The sequence below is a fragment of the Ictalurus punctatus genome, chromosome 17 (assembly GCF_001660625.3).
Source record: "Ictalurus punctatus breed USDA103 chromosome 17, Coco_2.0, whole genome shotgun sequence".
In the NCBI taxonomy this organism is placed as follows: Eukaryota; Metazoa; Chordata; class Actinopteri; order Siluriformes; family Ictaluridae; genus Ictalurus; species Ictalurus punctatus.
The window spans coordinates 11,056,352-11,074,713 of NC_030432.2; the positions used below are offsets into that span (position 1 = coordinate 11,056,352).

At 41.4% G+C, this 18,362-nt stretch overlaps 1 protein-coding gene across 2 annotated transcripts; it reads right to left on the reverse strand.

Moving 5' to 3' along the window:
- Nucleotides 1–831: 831 nt before the first annotated feature.
- mnta (MAX network transcriptional repressor a) lies at nucleotides 832–16,707 on the reverse strand. 2 transcript variants are annotated; one of them, XM_017490848.3, is made up of 6 exons: nucleotides 16,405–16,706; nucleotides 12,519–13,023; nucleotides 12,279–12,320; nucleotides 11,941–12,052; nucleotides 1,892–2,084; nucleotides 832–1,757 (listed from the first exon to the last, which is right to left on the reverse strand). In XM_017490848.3, the coding sequence occupies exons 1-6, from the start codon at nucleotides 16,475–16,477 to the stop codon at nucleotides 1,057–1,059; spliced, it is 1,626 nt and encodes a 541-aa protein (XP_017346337.1). In that variant the 5' UTR covers nucleotides 16,478–16,706; the 3' UTR covers nucleotides 832–1,056. The 2 variants fall into 2 exon arrangements, with proteins under 2 accessions (XP_017346337.1, XP_017346338.1); XM_017490849.3 differs by lacking the exon at nucleotides 12,279–12,320 and having other exon boundaries at nucleotides 16,405–16,707.
- Nucleotides 16,708–18,362: the final 1,655 nt, after the last annotated feature.

The following is an 18,362-nucleotide window of genomic DNA, read 5'->3' on the forward strand; positions in this document are numbered from 1 at the left end:
AGGACACCAGAGGACATCTGTGCAGCATTGAAGAGAACCACAGAGACATTTTTAAAGGCACAGGAGAAGATTTCACTCGAGTCCCTTAGTCCAAAACGTACGACATACAATTAAAAAAGCAATAATGTAACGCCCTGAATGCAAGATAGGAAAGACGCCAGAAAACATTCAAGAGAACTGCATGCTGAACTCCTGCAAAGATACTTTCTGATAAGGGTGAACTAAAAACTTTGAATACACACCATATAAAAGGGCAGACAGAAAACTTATACAGCTCTAGAACTCGATTTTGAAACTCAAGTGATCCCATTTCAAAACATTGATTGTGAGAACTGTGTTCTATTAGCTGATGAGACTGAGGTACATTAACGTTCTGCACTACAACCACAGAGCGCAACCTATACTATCAGGCACAAGACATACAGTAGTACCCTGCCGAGATCGTCATGGTTACCACACAACTCCCAAATTTATGACAATTATTTTGTGACAACAACCAATTTTATTGTTACTACCCTTAAAATGTAACTGATTGTAAGTTACATTATATATTTGTACTAAATGGTTACTTCCCCAACCCCCCTTCTGTTCCGTGGTTATATACTTTTGGATCCAAATATAAATCAGATCTTGTACAGTTTTTTAAAACTGTAGCACTGTTATTTTCCTGGCACTTTGTGAGAAATATAAATATGATAAAAATGATATTGTTAAAAATGTCGAGCTATTTTGATATATTTTTGCCATTTCATCCACCTTTCTGTTCACCATCTCTCTCTCACACACACACACACACGTGCACACACACACATACATAGCAGCATGAAGGAGGACATCACAATCTAATTTTATCCACACAAAAAGGATACAAAATCTTTTTTTTTTTCCTTTTACCATACAACATAACATAGATGTATATAAATTTAGATAGATTTATCTTAGACTCTTCATAGATTTGTTTGTATTTGGAATGTACTGCTTTTGTCTGCTGTAATGCTGGATGTGACTAACAGGGGCTTGTGCCAGTAAGTTCAGAGTCCACATCAGCCTGTTCTCTCATGCCAGCTTCAGTGTGCTGACAGGGAAAGAGGGCATGGTCACCATGGTAACCGGGTTGAGGACAGTCTGGCCCACCAGCTGCGGGTGATGTGAGAGCACCTGATGCCCAACAGGCGTCTGTTTGGCCAACACTGTGGTGCCATTGGCCTGGGCGTGTGAGATGGTGACTGGTTGTGGGTATAGTGTAGGAAGGTGCGTCACCGGGTGCACCGTGATGTGCCCAATGGTTTGAGGTCCAGGTGCCAGCTGTATGGCGCTGGTGGAAGAGGACAAGGAAGAGGTGGAGGAGGGGGCGATGTGGGCTATGTGCTTGGTGCCTGTCTGGGTGACTTGATTGACAGCTTGGATGACAGAGGCATGTGAAGAAGCATGTGTGATTACTGTTGGCTGGATGCTGGGAGTGGCTACAATATGCCCATATGCCAGGCCCTGAGGGGCCACCATGGCCTGGGGCTGCTGGGTCACTGCTGCCTGTGCAGGGGGCAAGGAGAGTGAGGGCGAGGAAGGCTGGGCAGGGGCCAAGGCAGAGGACGCAGTAGCAGATGGTGGAGGTTGGAAGGGCTTGGAGGAGACAGAAAGAGTTTGGGGCAGAGATGGCGATAGCTTCCTGAGCTCTGGCTGAGGCACTCTGGGTAAGGAGTGAGGTGGGGTCAGCACACCCTCTTCCTCGATGTCCTCGTCCATGTTATCTTCACCTTCTGTGGGAAGCAAAAGAAAAACAAAGATAAGGATGCACTGAATTGCTCTGAAGTGTAGTTATAACTGATTTGCTGATTCAATTCAATTTTCAAAGATTTTTTTAAAAGTCACATGTGCAGGTGAGATAGCGTACCTGAGGCTGTGGACGTGGATGCTTGGTCATCTTCGGGCTGGACGGTCTGACGCAGAAGCCTCTCAACCTCCATCATGTCCATCCACTGGCTGAACTCGTTCTTCAGCTCAGCCAGCCTCTGTTGTGTGGAGATCTTCTCACGGGCCAGGCGCTCCATCTCATGCTCATACTCCTTCTCTTTCCTCTTCAAAGTCTGTGGGCAGAACAAAAAAAGAGTGAATACTTTCTCTTTCTCTCAGACACAATTGTACAAGCGTGATGTGCATGCAGGGATGGGCTACATTACTACATTACCGAGATTTACTTTCTTTTATAAAAATCTGGGGCATCCTAAACACAAAGCCCCTTGTTGCTATGTGATTTGCACCATGCATGGGACCAGGCTACGAGGCTTTGACTCAATCAGCATTTAGCAACTGGCTGTAAATATATTAGAAACCAAAATAAGTGAAACTAGAAAACAAAAATCTCAGGCAAGGAATTATTGACTAAAATGGTGATTCAAACAAAGTGGAATAAAGGAAACAGCAGTTCTGTGATTAATAAAGCTGCATCACTTGTATAAAAAAAAAAAAAAAAAACACAGTTTACTGCTATACTTAAGAATATACTAAAATAAACTGGTAAAACCATGATGTGTTATGGTTAAAGACTTCAATGCCATGGATCACCACAACACTCACAGAAAAAGTATCTGGAAACTCAGAGCTCAGAATGCTCACAGGGTATATACTTCAAGAGCTCATTTGGCTAAAGCAGGTATTAAATGCCCAACACTGCAGTAAGAGTTAAATATTTTTGTCCAGTCTTCTATATAAAAACAGTAAAAAGTAAAACAATCCAAGCTGAAGAATCTTGCCAATTAGATATGCAAACTAAAATGGTACATTCAAAACCTTGGCCTACACTAAATTGGAGAATCCTAACCAGGGGAGTACATTTTCTTTAGTAATAGATTTAATCCAATTAATTTAATAATTAGATTTAATCAGCTCTATTTAATAGTGTATTAAGAGTGTTCTAGAAATTAGATAATCACAAGCCTATTCATGTTCTCTGAAATGGAGATAAGACACAGTGATGATGTCATGGCTGATGGAAGGAAAGTTCTCTCCGTTCTTCGGTAGGAAACAGGTCATTGGGGTCCAAGGTCAGTGTTCAGTGTGTGCACTTTTCCTGACCTCAATTTCTTTACACAGCAACGTCTCAGAGCCATAGGGTCTCATCAGCATTAGGGCCAACCGAGTACAACCAATCCTGCTCTAATCAAAAACACTATTCGGCTGCTTACCAGATAATTCCTTCTTGGAATTGCACAGACTGTTGGATTCACGACTAGAACAAGAGCAAGCCTGTGTACGAGTAATCAGTCACGCTTCCTCATAAAGGCCACTGTTTATGCTATCTCAAAGTCCTCCCATCCCTGATTCCCAGTCCATACTCATGCAGCACTCTAAAGCCCTGCCCACTTCTGGGAAGGAGGAAGTTGAACTCTGCACAAGTAAACAGGTTCAGTCAGTGCAGCAGTGTGGTGGGTGGAGCTTTTGGGATGTGAGCTGAACCAATCGGAGGTGGACATCTGGGCAGAGAGCACTGAGTCATGCATACTAGCGCAGAAGGAAGATCACAGCTCCACCCACCCCCCCGAACACCACACGGTAGAATACATCATTCCTGATTTCATCCACAATAGTAGTAGGTCACAGAGAGAGGGGAGGTGGGGCGGGGTGTATGTTAAACACTGGGCTGTGCCTTAGTGACCCACTTTCGAGGCTTAGTCAGCTGATGCAGGATCCCCGTGCTGGCAATAAGCGTGCCCGACCAAGTTCTTTTAAAGAGCGTTAAGGAGGATGGATAAAGATTAAAACGTCTGTACAAAATACCCTGGTTCTGAAATAATTGTGATTTCATTATTGATCACAATGAATATAATTTGGGACAAAATAACAGTGTTGTATAATTTTGTTTCGCATTGTATAGGCCTCAATCACATGTATAAACCTGCGAGTAAACTGTGTCACATTGAGCAAATCTGGAAAACATAAATACAATTAGATACAAAGAAAGAAATAGGAAAATATGCCATATCCGTTTGCAACCAATTAGACTCGTCAGTGGGGGAATGATAATGCAAAAGGTTCATTAAAAACCCCAGTAAACTACAATCAGCTGATCGTGTTTAATTACATCAGAATACAATTAATGTAGCATGATTTCTAACCATGTACTGATAATGAAATGACTTAACAGTTCGGCTTTAAGTGGTGCCTGTAGTGTAATGAGGCTCTCCTCTGCAGGGCTATAAACAGAGTTTGGTTCCATAAGCTCCATCTAAGGCTGCACCTGTCTGAAACTTTTATCCTGGATTAGAAACCCAGTCTGTGATCTTTCATGTCCATATATATAACACATTAAAAACAGAGATGGATTCACTCTCAGAACCTGTTTTTAATAGATTTTTTTTTTTTTTGTTACTTTTTTAAAAAATTACTTTTCATAACTTATGATTTAAAATAACTTATGACTTTTATTAAACTATATAACGGACAGGTATGGAACATGAATGATCAAAAATATTTCTGAGCACTATAACTACTTTGAACAAGAGAACTAGGCTGTAATAACGTGGACTATTTTACATGTAAAACATGTTGCATTACATTCGTCTTGCGCTTTAAAAACATTCACATAAGAATGATGTAAATTGGGACGAAGGACGCGTCTTGTTATCCAAGTCATTGTTAAATCTCCGGCTCTCAGCAGCTCACTGAACAGAGCAGACACAGAGAGAGGTGCGAGTGCAGCGGGAAAGCAAGACCTCGCGCTTGCAGGACAATACTGCCGACATTTGGAAAGTCACTAAGGTTAATCGCTAGGCGCCCCCTTTTTTCTTCTTCACAAAAATAAATAAATGAAAAATAGCAGCTAAAGGGGGCTGAAAAGTTGCTAAGTTGGCCTGCACTGAGCACTAGATAAAAAGCAGGCTAAGCTCCGCCTCTCCCCAGCAAAAAAAGAAAATACAGCGGGAGAGGGAACGCAGAGTTTTTCAATTTATGCACATTATATTTGAAAAGCAGTAAAATACACCGAGTCCCCAAATGATGCCCTGTCTGCGAGTTCTAAAAAATTTGCGCCCACCTTCCCATCTCTCCACGCCCCCCTGGTTGAGAATCACTGAGCTAAAAGAACTGAATTTATGATGAAGAAAGAATATGCATAATTTATCTGCTTGACGCACTTGTCTAGTAAGGAGAAAATTATTCAAAATATTTGCATCGTACTTCGCAACAAGACCAAAGTTTAACCAGCACGTCAGCCTGCCTAAAAATTTTTTCCCAACACCTAGTACATTAAGGTACTGTCTCCAAATATGGTTGGTGCATTAACCACATCAATGCATGCTTACCTGGTAGCTGGTTGTGCCCAAAAGTTTGCATAACCCTCACAGAATCTGCTAAATCTTAATATTGTTAACAAAATAAGAGGGATCATAAAAAACCCATGTTGTGTTTTATTTAGTACTGTCCTGAATAAACTATTTCACATCTTTACATCGTCCATATAGTAAACAGATGTATACATATATTCCACAAGACAAGATAATAGCTGAATTTCTAAAAATGATCAATTCAAAAGTTTATATTCCCTTGATTCTTAATACCATGTGTCATTACCTGGATGATCCATGACTGTTTTTATGTTTTGTGATAGTTGTTCATGAGTCCCTTGTTTGTCCTGAGCAGTTAAACTGCCCACTGTTCTTCAGAAAAAACCTCCAGGTCCTGCACATTCCAACAGCGGCTATATGATGTTGAGATCCATCTTTTAGCAGAACGTTAAATATTCACTGATGCTCAAGAAGGAAACACGATATATTAAGAGCCAGGGGGGATGTAAACTTTTGAACACGATGAGCTGAGATAATGTTAGTACTTTGTCTTTTGGGAAACTGTTCAAAAGTTTACACCCCCCAACTAACAAGACGCATTCCTGTAAAGAAACCTGAGCTGTATGAGGAGACTGGACATGACCATTTATCGCCATATGCAGGGTTTTCACTTTGTTTCAGGGAAAGAATTTAATATGACTTGGTGCTTTCCCAGAAACATCTGGGAGAAATATCAGAATTGGCAGTCAAACAGCATGTGTTAAATAATAAGAATATCTATAATATTAGGAACTATGCCATCAGTTTTCACTGGACAGTGATGATACAGTATTCCATAGAGATCAACCTCTACCAAATATACTATATTCATACATCTAAATGCAGTTTCAGGTTCAGGTGAATATGACCTCTGTACATAGTGCAAATGGCTATTAGAGGCTGGGACATACAAAGCATCACACTCGAGCTGATTACAACACTCATCCACTCCTTCTCCATGTGCACCAGGAGAGCATGATCACAGAAAAACACCAAGACAGTCCGGGCTTTCACTTGACAGCCAACAAAGCCTAAAGGACATTCAAAAAAAAAAAAAGAAAAAAAAAAAAAAAAAAAAGAGAACAGACAGACAGAACCATGCACCAGTCAATATACAGCATTTACCCCAAGGGTCCCGCCCCATTCTGGTTTAACCAATAAGATGCTGGGATTCCCTGCCGTTGTCAAGACAACAGACCAAAAAATTTTTTTACACCTCCTTGGTAACCGGATCCCTGATCACACAGCGAGGTTGAGAGCAGAGTTCAGCCGCAGAGTGAAGGCCTGTCTGACTGTACTAATCACAGGTTTTTCCACACACTGAAATGCATACAGCGCCACTAACCACAAATTACTGAACTCTTATAGCACTCCACATTTTACTCAGCATCTGTGGTCAAAGCTGTACACAACAGTGAAAACAGGAACATGCTCATAAATGCTTGTAAAGCAACAATAATAGAAGTGTGGGCCTCAAAAATGCAATGAACTTGGTTGGGGAAAAAAAAAAAAAAAAAAAAAAAAAAAGAAAAAAATTAGGGAACTTCTTGTTACATTTTCTAGTAGGTGTGAAAATAAAAATGTGGGTCATGTCATAAGGACTGTGGAATGAACAGAGTGCATTTCAAGCTCAGGGGAATAAATTAATACCACTAATGGCACAAGAGCTTTTTTGTGACATGAAAACAAGGTTCCTGTGTTTTCTGAACACATTTCACAACCCAGTAAACCTGACAAAAGACAAACAACACTTTCTACGATGCTAACTAAACCATGCAGTAGCCTCTTCTCTGAAGGCTTAAAATCATAACATTGACCAAATGTAACACTGATTATTAGCAAAAGAAAAGTGCATTATTTACCTTTGAGAAGGCATTCCCCTGCCAGCAAACTATTAGTCACAGTCCTTATCTTGCTAGTTACTAAGCTAAATTTCAAGCTAACTCATCACTTGTACTGTAAGCTGCTAGTTTCAGCTGTGCTAATAAACACTAAAAGAAAACATTGCTCGATAAATAGCACATTTTGTCTACTTCAGCTGACAATCGAGTCACAAATGTCAGTTTATTTAAATTAGATGTGCATTTTATTTACTCCATGCTATGCTAGTTTGTAGCAGTCTGTTAGTAGCAAACAGACAAACAGACCCTGTTTCAGTTTTAAGTTGCCTTCCTATACACGAGCTTTATCAGTTCAATTAAAATGTCAGTTTTATTTTTTTAATTTTTCACTTTACTTCCTGTGGTGCCAGTTTGTAGTAGCATGTTTACTAGCAAATTAAATGAGTTCTGCACAGATTCTGTTGCTTTCTTAGGGAAGAATATTTTCTTTCCTGTGCTACCTTCACTGAATCGTCAGTTAGAACACATTCAAAAGTTCAAAAGCTGAAGTGGCATCTAACATGGAGTGAGTTTTAGCACATTAATTGCAAATATATTGCTGGATTAAAGCTCACAACTGCTTTTGAGGGGGAAAAACATGGGTGATACTGAAGGTTTCTTATTATAGTTTAAGGCAGGAGAAGGAGAGCAAGAAGCACAAACTCCCCCTCCTCTTTCCCTTTCTCCCGTCTAGACTCAAAACCTCCAGCCCTACCTGTGTGCATGTAAGTGGAGCAGGTCATGCTGTGCGGCGAAGGTTGACACGTCTTGGGCATAGTCACATGCAATGCGAATGAGAAGCACATGGTCAGAGCCAGGAGGGGGGACAACCTCCACTGACTTGACTCCGTTAGGTGCTTACTGACAAATTTCTGCAGCACAGAGAATGCAAAAAAGAGGAAAGGGTGAGCAAAAGAAATGGGTTGAGAACAGCAAGACGTGCGGCTGCACGCAGAGCCACGTTGCAGACATGCTGCATAAACAACTGTTCAGAGAGGACTGTCTTGTGACTCTTATTGCCTGCAGCTGAGACAAAAATACACCCTCACTTGCCACTTCATTACACAAGAAGAAAAATATCTTGGGTAGAGGAAGTAAAATATGTCTGTAAATGTCTAGAGGAGTACTAGTTATCAGTCTGAGGAGAAAAAGGCAACGTCTAGCACATCGTTTTGTGCGTTATTATTATTATTATTATTTTTTAAATATATATATAGGTCAGTCAAACTGTCACACTGTCATGCCCAGTAAGAACATAAGCTGGGGCAGCAATTACTGTCAAGAATGAAGTGGAAAATGACAGTCGAGGGAGCTGAAAAAGAGGCTACCTGTTTTTTTTTGTACCTCTAGTCCTTTGAATGCACAAGGCTGAGACACGATTGAGCTGCAGGGCCTTTGTTGCAGATGCAGACCCCTTGAAAAGCATACTGACAGGATAAAACCGTCAAGCTACAAGGACACACTGATTTATACAGCCAATTTGCAAAGATGCAATTTAGATAGAACATCCTCTTTTGAGAAGAGTGACAGTATTATCGAGACAACTGACTGCTTTATTCACTACTATGTATTCTTAGAGGTTTTAATAGCGTTGCCATCCTGAGTATTATGACAAAGCCTAACTAGTTAGAGACTACATGTTTTGTTTTTTGTTGTTTTTTTTAAAAAGCAGCTGTACAGTTAGGACTGGAAAAACAGCAATATTTGGCAGTCTGCGGGAATGTAAGCTGTAAATGCTGACAGAATACTTGGCATCTGATTGGCTACCATCCACGAGTGGTCAGCACAACACTGAACCTCAATGATTGGCATAGTATTAATAAAGTTACAGTGCATATGGCTTTTATTTGATTAAAACTGAAATCAGACAGGGCTTGAAAAAGCAGCAGAAACTTTCCAAGAGAGCAGTCTCTCAGCCTCAGAGCAAAAATCACACATGAAAAAATATTGTAGTTTGCAAGCTGTAATCACGTGGCATAAGTCATTCTAGAAGCAAGATGTAAAAATCCAGGAAAGGTTTTAATGAGCTTTACATGGTTGTAAACATGCTCCAAGGCTTTGCAGATGCTGCCAGTCTAAGCTGTAGCTAATGCACAAGCTGCAACTGAAGTTGCATGGCTGAGCACTGGATCAGAGGGGTGGGGGTAGAGGAGGGCTGACATCACACGTCTCAGGCTAGCCATGTGCTCAGCGCTCATGTGGCCGGGACTAGAAGCAGGATGAGTGAGGCAAAGAGAGAAAAAGGGAGGGAGGGAGAGAGAAGGGAGGAGGGGCTAGAGCACTTGACAGGAAATCATATGGTTTCACAGCAACACTTAGGAATGTCACGACATACGCGTTTATAAATGCAGAAAAAAGGATCACCTGCAGTATAAACATAAGCGTGAAGGAGAACAAAAATCTGTACAGGATCATTAAATTTTTTTTTTTTTTTAAACAAATCAGTGGTTAAATCAAATGAAGGAAAACCCACAAGAGGTTTATTTGCCTTCTTCGGATACATTCACAAAGAAGTGAAACAAGGAAGTATGAACTTCCTATAAGTTTTAAGTCCCAGGTCACATGGTGCCAAGAGGAATACTGCAGGAGTGCATACAGATCAGGGAAAGACATGAAGATGAAACAAAATGAAAAGTAATCCAAAGCCACTAATCCTTAATAACAACTTCAGTCCTCTGAAGAGAGTGTGCAGAGGCCTCGATGCCTGAACCGCCTTGGCTCAGTCGCACACAGCACGTGCAGCACAAACCACCAACAATACCACACACACCAACATACAGGGCAGTACCTATTAACAGCACACCTTTGTGACACACACACACACACACACACACACACATGCATTAATCTGCTTGGAGAGACAGAGAGAGATTCTGTACTCACTCAAATGTCAGTTCATCACATTAACCAGGTGTTCACCTCTAAACAGGAGTAAACACTACAGCAGGTGCAGTCTACCAAAATAGTAGTCACAGTAGTCACTAAGCAGCCAGGAAAACACCAAGTGAACATATTTAAATTGCAACAGGAACAGGCTGTCGAGTCAATAATTTGATATCGGCAATAAACCACATGGATGAGAGACGGCTGCTGATATTCATTTATTTTTTAATCATATTTTAATACATTCAAATATGCCAGCCAAAGTGCCACCTAAATATCCATCCATCCATTTTCCATAGCCCTGATCCTACACAGGGTCGCAGGGGAACCTGGCGCCTACCCCGGGGAACTTGGGGCACCAGGTGGGGGACACCCTGGACAGGGGACCAACCCATCGCGCACACATTCACATGTCTAGGACAATTTGGAAATGCCAATCAGCCTACAACACGTGTCTTTGGTCTGGAGGAGGAAGCTGGAGTACAGAATTTAATCATAATGATTTGAACCATGATTATTATCTGTGATGCAATTATATCATTCACGTTACAAACCTAAAAGACAATGAGAAAACACGATAATAGCAAAGTTACTCCTTTCAATGAGATATTAGAATAACACTTAGGCCCTTTTCTTTTTTAATAGTACGTGACCATTTACTACATCATTGCCCATTTACGCAAAAAGATTTTTGGTGACCAAAATGGTGGTGTATTCCTAATTTGAACCATAAGCAAGTGAAATGTGTTACAGAAACCATCCGTGCTCTCAGAAAAGGTACTGATACTGAATTGTCATGTCACCCTAATACTTTGGACCAGGAAGCTTGCTATCTGCAGCGGACACATGTATTTGACAGCCTGGATGCTTCAAATACAACCTCATGAGAGAGAGAGAAAAAGAGAAAAGGGGGAGGAAAAAACCCCTCAGTTCACACTTCCCTACTTTAACTTTCAATTCCATGGCTTATACACTTTTTTCCCTGTACCCCTATGTGTCCAGTAACTGACAATAACTCAAAAATGATTAACTTTCCATCACAAGCACAGAGACACTGCAGGTGGGCACATTTTGTACATTTTACTTCTGAACTGTTCTTTTGTTTCTTTTTCCCCCCTCCTTTGTCCAACCACAGGCTGCTCAGCACACCGAAGCGGCCCAAAAGATTTCCTTTATCCGCGTCTCGTCTCAGGTCATCGTTAAATCACTATGCACAGGAAGCACGCAGACTGAAGAACCACACATGCTACTGTGCCTTCATCCTCCATTCTAGCTTGTTGTTACCCACTGCCATCATCTCCAACATGTTATTAAGATCAGGTCTCACATCACCATATGCTATGATCACAGCACTATTTAAAATGTTAGGCAGATTATGTTTCATATATTTATTGGAGCCATAAAAGCTGTTTATTCCATAACTTCCGAGACACAGAAGCCAACCCAGTTACTCTGTGCTAAAGCTTTGAAACATTTTGGTTTTTATTCAAAATGTATTTCGACTCAAATTGACATTATGTATACTTGCTTTTGGATTCAGATTCAAAAATATACTTCTAATAAATATTATTGTGATGCAGAATTTGAAATTCCAATTAACATTCAATTAGGCTTAATTGTAATAACTAAGTAATAACTATAACAATACTATTTGATTATAATCCAGACCACCATTTTAAAAAAAAAAATAAATAAAAAAAAAAAAAAGGAAATGAATCATCTCACTGGCTAATCATCACGGGGGTTCCCAGGACCCAACTCTGAGAAACGTGGATTTAGAATCATATAAGTGTTAAGCCACCACAACACATACTGTATACCAAAAACCAGCAGACATGAGATACAGAAGCTAACTCTACCTGAATGTATCTTAGCGCACTTCTCAGCACACTCAGATTGGAGGTTTTCTTCTCATCAACATTAGGGATGTTCTTCTTGAGGGTTTCGAAGCATTCCTTCAAGTGTGCACGTCTGTTTAAAAAAGAAAAAAAAAAACCCAACAATACTCAATTCAGTTCAAACTGGCCTTAAAGTGTAACATTTTCTCACAGTGTGCATGAGTTTAACATAATAAAAACTGTAATCCATTGTAAACCCTTTAAGCTTGTGTAATGTTAGTTTCTTGCAGGCAAAAGATTAAGCAACAAATCTCCACAACGTTATGCAAACAGAACCCAGAGACTACACATTAACTCACCTGTTTTTTTCAAGCTTGTTATGTACTTCCCTTGTTCCTGCCCTGAAAACACACAAATATTATTCCCCAGGTGAGGGGGAAAAAAAAAAAAAAAGAAAACGGAAGAAAGAAGAAAAAAAAAAACCCCAACAGCACTTTCGAAACTTTCATGCAACTAAAGGCTTCTTTAACACGATTACAATCATACACAAGTTTGCACATGTTTACATCACTGAAGGAGCACTTTAATCCCTGACTCACCCTCCGGGTCTTTTCTTGCCATCCAGGCCATGGTGATCATCAGGAGGGCTGGTTTTGGCCATGAGGCTTGGCTGTGCTGGGGTGTTTGTTGGATGGGGGAGCAGAGTATGCTGGGAAGCTCTAATGATGGACCCAGGGTATGGCTGCAATGGCTGGGAAAGTTTTGGGCCATTAGTTTGAGGGGGTAAGACTGCACGTTGGGGAAGTAGATGCTGAGATTGGAGTGAGTGGGTGTCTTTTTGGGGCACACTGAGGTGGGGGGATGCAGGTGATATGGTCGGGTTTGACGACACCACAGGAATGGGAATGACTGTGATTGGAATGGAGGGAGCAGGAGGGGGAGGAGAGGACAGGGCTGACGGAGGGGCGTGGTTACGCTCTGGACTCAGCTCCTCCCCCGAGGTCAGGTGATTGGCATGTGTGGCTTGAATGCACTGGGGTACTTCCGCTCTTCGCTTCCCTGCTTCCTGTTCGAGGCGCAGTCTCTCCCGAAGCTCGTTCTCTTCTACAGGAAAGAGTTAAAGAGGATCGTTTAATCAATGCCGCATATCAGTGAAGACAAAGATTATTTGAATCTGATCTGCTGATAGTTTTACATCTCTAAAGGCAGCTTATGCTGGACACATAAAGACTGGCGTGTTTTTGAAAAAGAGATTATGTGCGAACTTAAAATTATAACCACTAAAAAACAGAACAAAAATTTTCATGACAAAAATAATCATGATCCAGAGTGAACTCAGCTTTATCATGTTCATGCTGTAAGGTAAGGTTACTCCTCCTGCCTCTGAAGGACTACTCCAACATCAACTTTCAATACACACACACACGCGCCTAGATGCTGGAAATTTAGCAACATGGATTTAAAAACACAACATTCAGTTCATTCCTGTGGTGTCGTCCAACCCGACCATTTCACCTGCACCCCCCCACCCCCGTGTGCCCCAAAAATACACCCGTCCAGCCCCATCTCAGCATGTACTGCATATACCCAACATGCAGTCCTACCCCCTCAGACTAATGGCCCAAAACCTGCCCAGCCCCTCCATCATTAGAGCTTTCCATCATGTTCTCCTCCCCCAGCCAGCAAACACCCCAGCACAGTCAAGCCTAGTGGCCAAAACCAGCCCCCCCCGATGATCACCACGACCTGGAAGGCAAGAAAAGACCCGGAGGGTGAGCCAGGGATTCATTAAATGAACCTTAATGTCATTCCACACAATTTGAGAACAGTTCGAAAACTGGCCACTATAGGGAGGTGCTCTATATACCAAGCTCTAAAGCATGATTTCCAAACACAGCTCCGTTTTAAAAGCCAGTCAAGTGAAGGAAGGGATGTGCATCTAAAATTACTTCCCTTGTGTTTTTAACAGAAACATAAAAACAGATTGCTGTTTATTCCATAGTCTAAGAAGAGTACCACGTAGTGGTGTGTATTGTGATTGAGGTCCTGAAAGACCCAACAAAAAAGTTGGAACCGTTTTTACTCTCAGGTGGGCAGTCAGGTAGGAAGACTGTGATACAAGGAGAATAAAGTTCAGCAAAACTCCTTTAAAAGCCTTAATTTAAATGAACAGAATACTTATTTAGTAGGCATTTTAAAAAGCCAGTTGTAATTGTGTTGCTATGATGCCTTTTCCTTGGATGGGAACACACCATGGTAAAATAGCTCAGTGGTAGTTCAATGTAGTTGAGATGTGAATTCTGACCACTAAGTTGCGAGTTTGAATCCCAGCACTGCCAAGCTGCCCCAGAGGAAGGCCCTTAAGCCTCAACTACTCAAATGTATACATGAGATGAATATAAGTCGCTCTGGATAAGGATGTCTCCCAAATGTCGTAAATGTAAATGAAAGTAAGACTTTAAGACTTGTTCAGCTGGTGATGATTCAGATGGGCAGGTGCTATAACAAGCATGGTAAAGTTTAAATCTACAAATCAGGTAACTATTCACATCCTAAAGTGTTTGATCAAGTCATAGCCTGGGCTGAACTCAAGTGCATTCAAGTATTAGCACAGAGTTACAGGTGTGGAACGGAAAATTTCTCAGGAAAACCTGGGCACGTCCTTGCTACGTCGAGTACTGAAATTCCACTGGTAAGCTCCATACTTAACCACTTACACAGACAAGTTCTACATTCAGAGTATAGTACAGCTAAAAGTCTGTGCATTTTCAACTACTGATCACAAAAGGAAAACAAGTTAATGAGAGAAGATTATTCGAGCAGAAAATTCATCCTCACAATGACAAGATCAACAGAACAGGCCAGTCACATTCAGTGTAAGATGTGCGTGTGTGGTAATGCAATCTGAGAATCAAAGTACTAGAGACTAAAACCATCCATTCTACCAGTGCAATAATGAAGTGGTTCTGTAAAGCATTATGTCATCTGATGCTGCTGCCTCACCACAGTCTGATTCAAATCAACATCATCTCCCTGGTCAGGAATGTTCAAAGCTCTTCATATTCAAATCTGCCAGTATGAAAGTGTCTACTGAGCCCTACAAGACACTTGTGATGCTACACCAGTGGCCTACAAGTCACAGCAGCTGACCATGATCCACCCGCCCCCAACCACGCAGTGTGATGAACAAGCAGGCATATACCAAGTGTCTGGGGGAAGGCTGTCCAGTTACCATAGCAACACAGATATAAGCAACACAGGACACAAATAAGACATTTTCTGCACCAACATGACCATTCTACTAGTCTCCACCTTCTTCCTGCACACCTAAACTGAGTCAGACCCTCAGCCCACTTGACAAAGTTAACAAAAAATTAAATAAAACCACAAAAGCAATAATGTTCATAACAGAAGTGATTCAAGGTGAAGGTGTGCCTACAACCAAAATCCCTAGTAATAGATATTGTCGCATATGGTCACAAACTGGTGCAACTGGTGTGTTCTGCCTCCCCACCCTTTTTTTTACACAACACTATTTCTACCATCTTTTGCTTTGTACGGGTAAAAATATCACTTTGCCAAATATAAAACACAGTTTTCTTTACTATTTAAACATTTGTGCAACACTGCATGGCCTACTTTCCCCACCAGTCCGTACAGAGCGCGCGCTTGCCTGGCGCGCACATGGCTGCGGGGGTGGAGTTTGTCCACGCGGATTCTACTACGGGGGCGTGGCCACACGGCACACGTCACCACAAGGAACGCGCTGTTCCGTGCTAGACAGAGCCGTAGAAAAACACGCGACAAAACAAGGAGTACAGATATATATCTGAACCCAAGTTTAACACACTGCCTAAACTCACAATGCACTAGTGTGCTTCACGAGGTACAAAATGTTTCTGTACAAGCGTTGTGTCTAAAATCACGAGCCGCTGTAAGACGCGTAACACGACACCGCGGCGATGTCAAGTCATTATGTTAAAAAAAAAAAAAAAAGCAACTGGCGCTCACACACGTAGCTCCTAGAACCGCCACCGCCCTTAGCAGCAATGCAGATGTGTTTAAATTGAAACCATCTAATTAAACATTTGAAAACATCCATTTCTATTACATTCAATGTCACATGTATTTGACAAGCTTGCAACAAGAGTAAAACACTCCGTTACATAAGGGGAAAAGTCTTATTACTATACTACGCTCTTTAAATTCCACGGTGCATTCCAAGCATTTGTGTAGTACTTGTGTCGTGATTTACATTTTTTTTCTTACAAAACATTTTATATAGGTAAAAATGATCTATTCTGCTACATCAGTATTACCCTTTATCATTTTCACAATTGTTAAAATCCTAACAGGACCCATCAGTAAACAATGTGAGAGGTTAAAGCGGCAGTACGTGCAGCAAGTAAGGTTCCCTTTGCGCCAATACTTCTGCGCGCACGCGCGCGCGCACACACACAGTTCCAGAATTACACTCTTACTTACCACGTGTTTTCTGTTGTTGCTGGGCTTGCAATTCTAAAAACTTGGCTGCCTCCAAAAGCGTCTCGATACTCATCTCTGTTGTATTATTTTAATTCCGCAAAATAAAACAGTTAAGCAGTTCCTGCTTTGGAGCAAAAAAAAGAAAAGAAAAATCTGTCGTTCGGCACCCTGGATCTCAACTTAAAAGGAAGGGGGGAAAGAAGAAAATGCAACTTGACCCCCCCCTCCTCTTGTAGGAACTCTTCCACACACGTAGTAGAGCCGCAACAAGATGGCGGGCTGTGAGAGCCTGAGCAGTAACCACATCAGACCCAGAGCACAGCCCTGTAGTAGATAACACCGCCCCTGACACCGCCCATAACCGGTGTAACTCCGCCCAGGACGGATACAGACAAAACACGGAGCATAATCCAAACGGTCGTTAGTCCACAATCAAAATAGAGTCAAGATTTTTATTTGTCACATACACAGATATATACAAGTTGCAGTGAAATAAAAATCTGTCGTACTTCTCCTTAGACTGTGCATTTAAATAACAAACTTATACATCAGAAGTGAATAATAAATGTTTGTACAGGAATGTGCAAAAAAGACAAAAAGGCATGTACAAAGTATGCAAGTATGTTACGTGTAGTAACAACACAAAGTGCAGTGCAGAGTGACAGAGAGGCTTTATGGAGTCCAGAGGGATCTGTATGGTGGACAAATATCTTTTATTCTGCTGTAAAAAAATAAATAAAATAAAAATAAAATACGAGCTACATCCAGAATACCTAGATATAATACTAAATGAAGAAAATTATAAACCGTGGCCGAATGATACTTGAATGAACTATAACTGCTGCTTTAATCCCTAAAACTCTCACAAGTAACACTGCAATCCCACCAGGTATTTATACACCTCTATTTTTGTTATTACCTCTCCGGGTTTTAGCCAAGATAAATGCGCAGTCGCGCGTGTCCGTAATAAATAAAACGCTAGGCTCGAGCAGCCAATAGGAGGAGAGAACACGGCGGCATGGTAACGGACCACGTGGGCGACATTCAGCAGGTTGACGTCTACACGCGCAAAGGCTGTAGTGAGAGAGTATCATTTTGAGTTTGTTTGTTGTTATAAAACGTGACTTGTAGACTAGCGACTAGCAGCAAATGACAGATGTCCCGAGTCGAAACAATGCCCATATGAGGTCATGTTTAATTTCATATGAACACATTCAAAAACAGTCATTCAAATGTGTAAATGATCCGTCTTCTATACCGCTTATCTTTCAGGGTCAGGGGGAACCTGGAGCCTATCCCAGGGAGTATGGGGCACAGGGCAGGGTACACCCTGGACAGGGTGCGAATCCATCGCAGGGCACATACACATTCATACACTACGGACATGTAGGAAACCGGAGTACCTGGAGAAAACCCCTGCAGCACGGGGAGAGCATGCAAGCTCCGCAGACACAGGGCAAAGACAGGAATCGAACCCTCAACCCTAGCGGTGTGAGGTGGACATACTAACCACTAAACCACCGTGTGCCCCGTGGCATCTCATATTTTATCTTATTCCACAGACATTCAAAAGAATGTAAAACGTGGGCAGAGTGAAACCAATTTTATTTATAGACATGTATGTGATGTTAATAGTGTCACATTTTCAGTGTATTAAAGTCTGCATTGATAGCAAGGCCGTAGATTTGCATATGGACGGTAGGGACATGTCCCTACCAGTATTTTGGGAGGGCAGAATTTTAGACTTTAGAATCTTTTAGTCTTTGATCAGTTGCTTTGCATAATTTGTATTTAAATGTAAATACAGATCTTAATGTATATATAGATGTTATATTTTAATAAACCATTTGGTTGTCAACATTAAACAGTCCTTTTTTTTACAGGGTGCGTGGCTGTCCCTACCAATATTGAGACCAAACCTACCCCCTTGATTGATAATAACACGGTTTTGAAAGTTA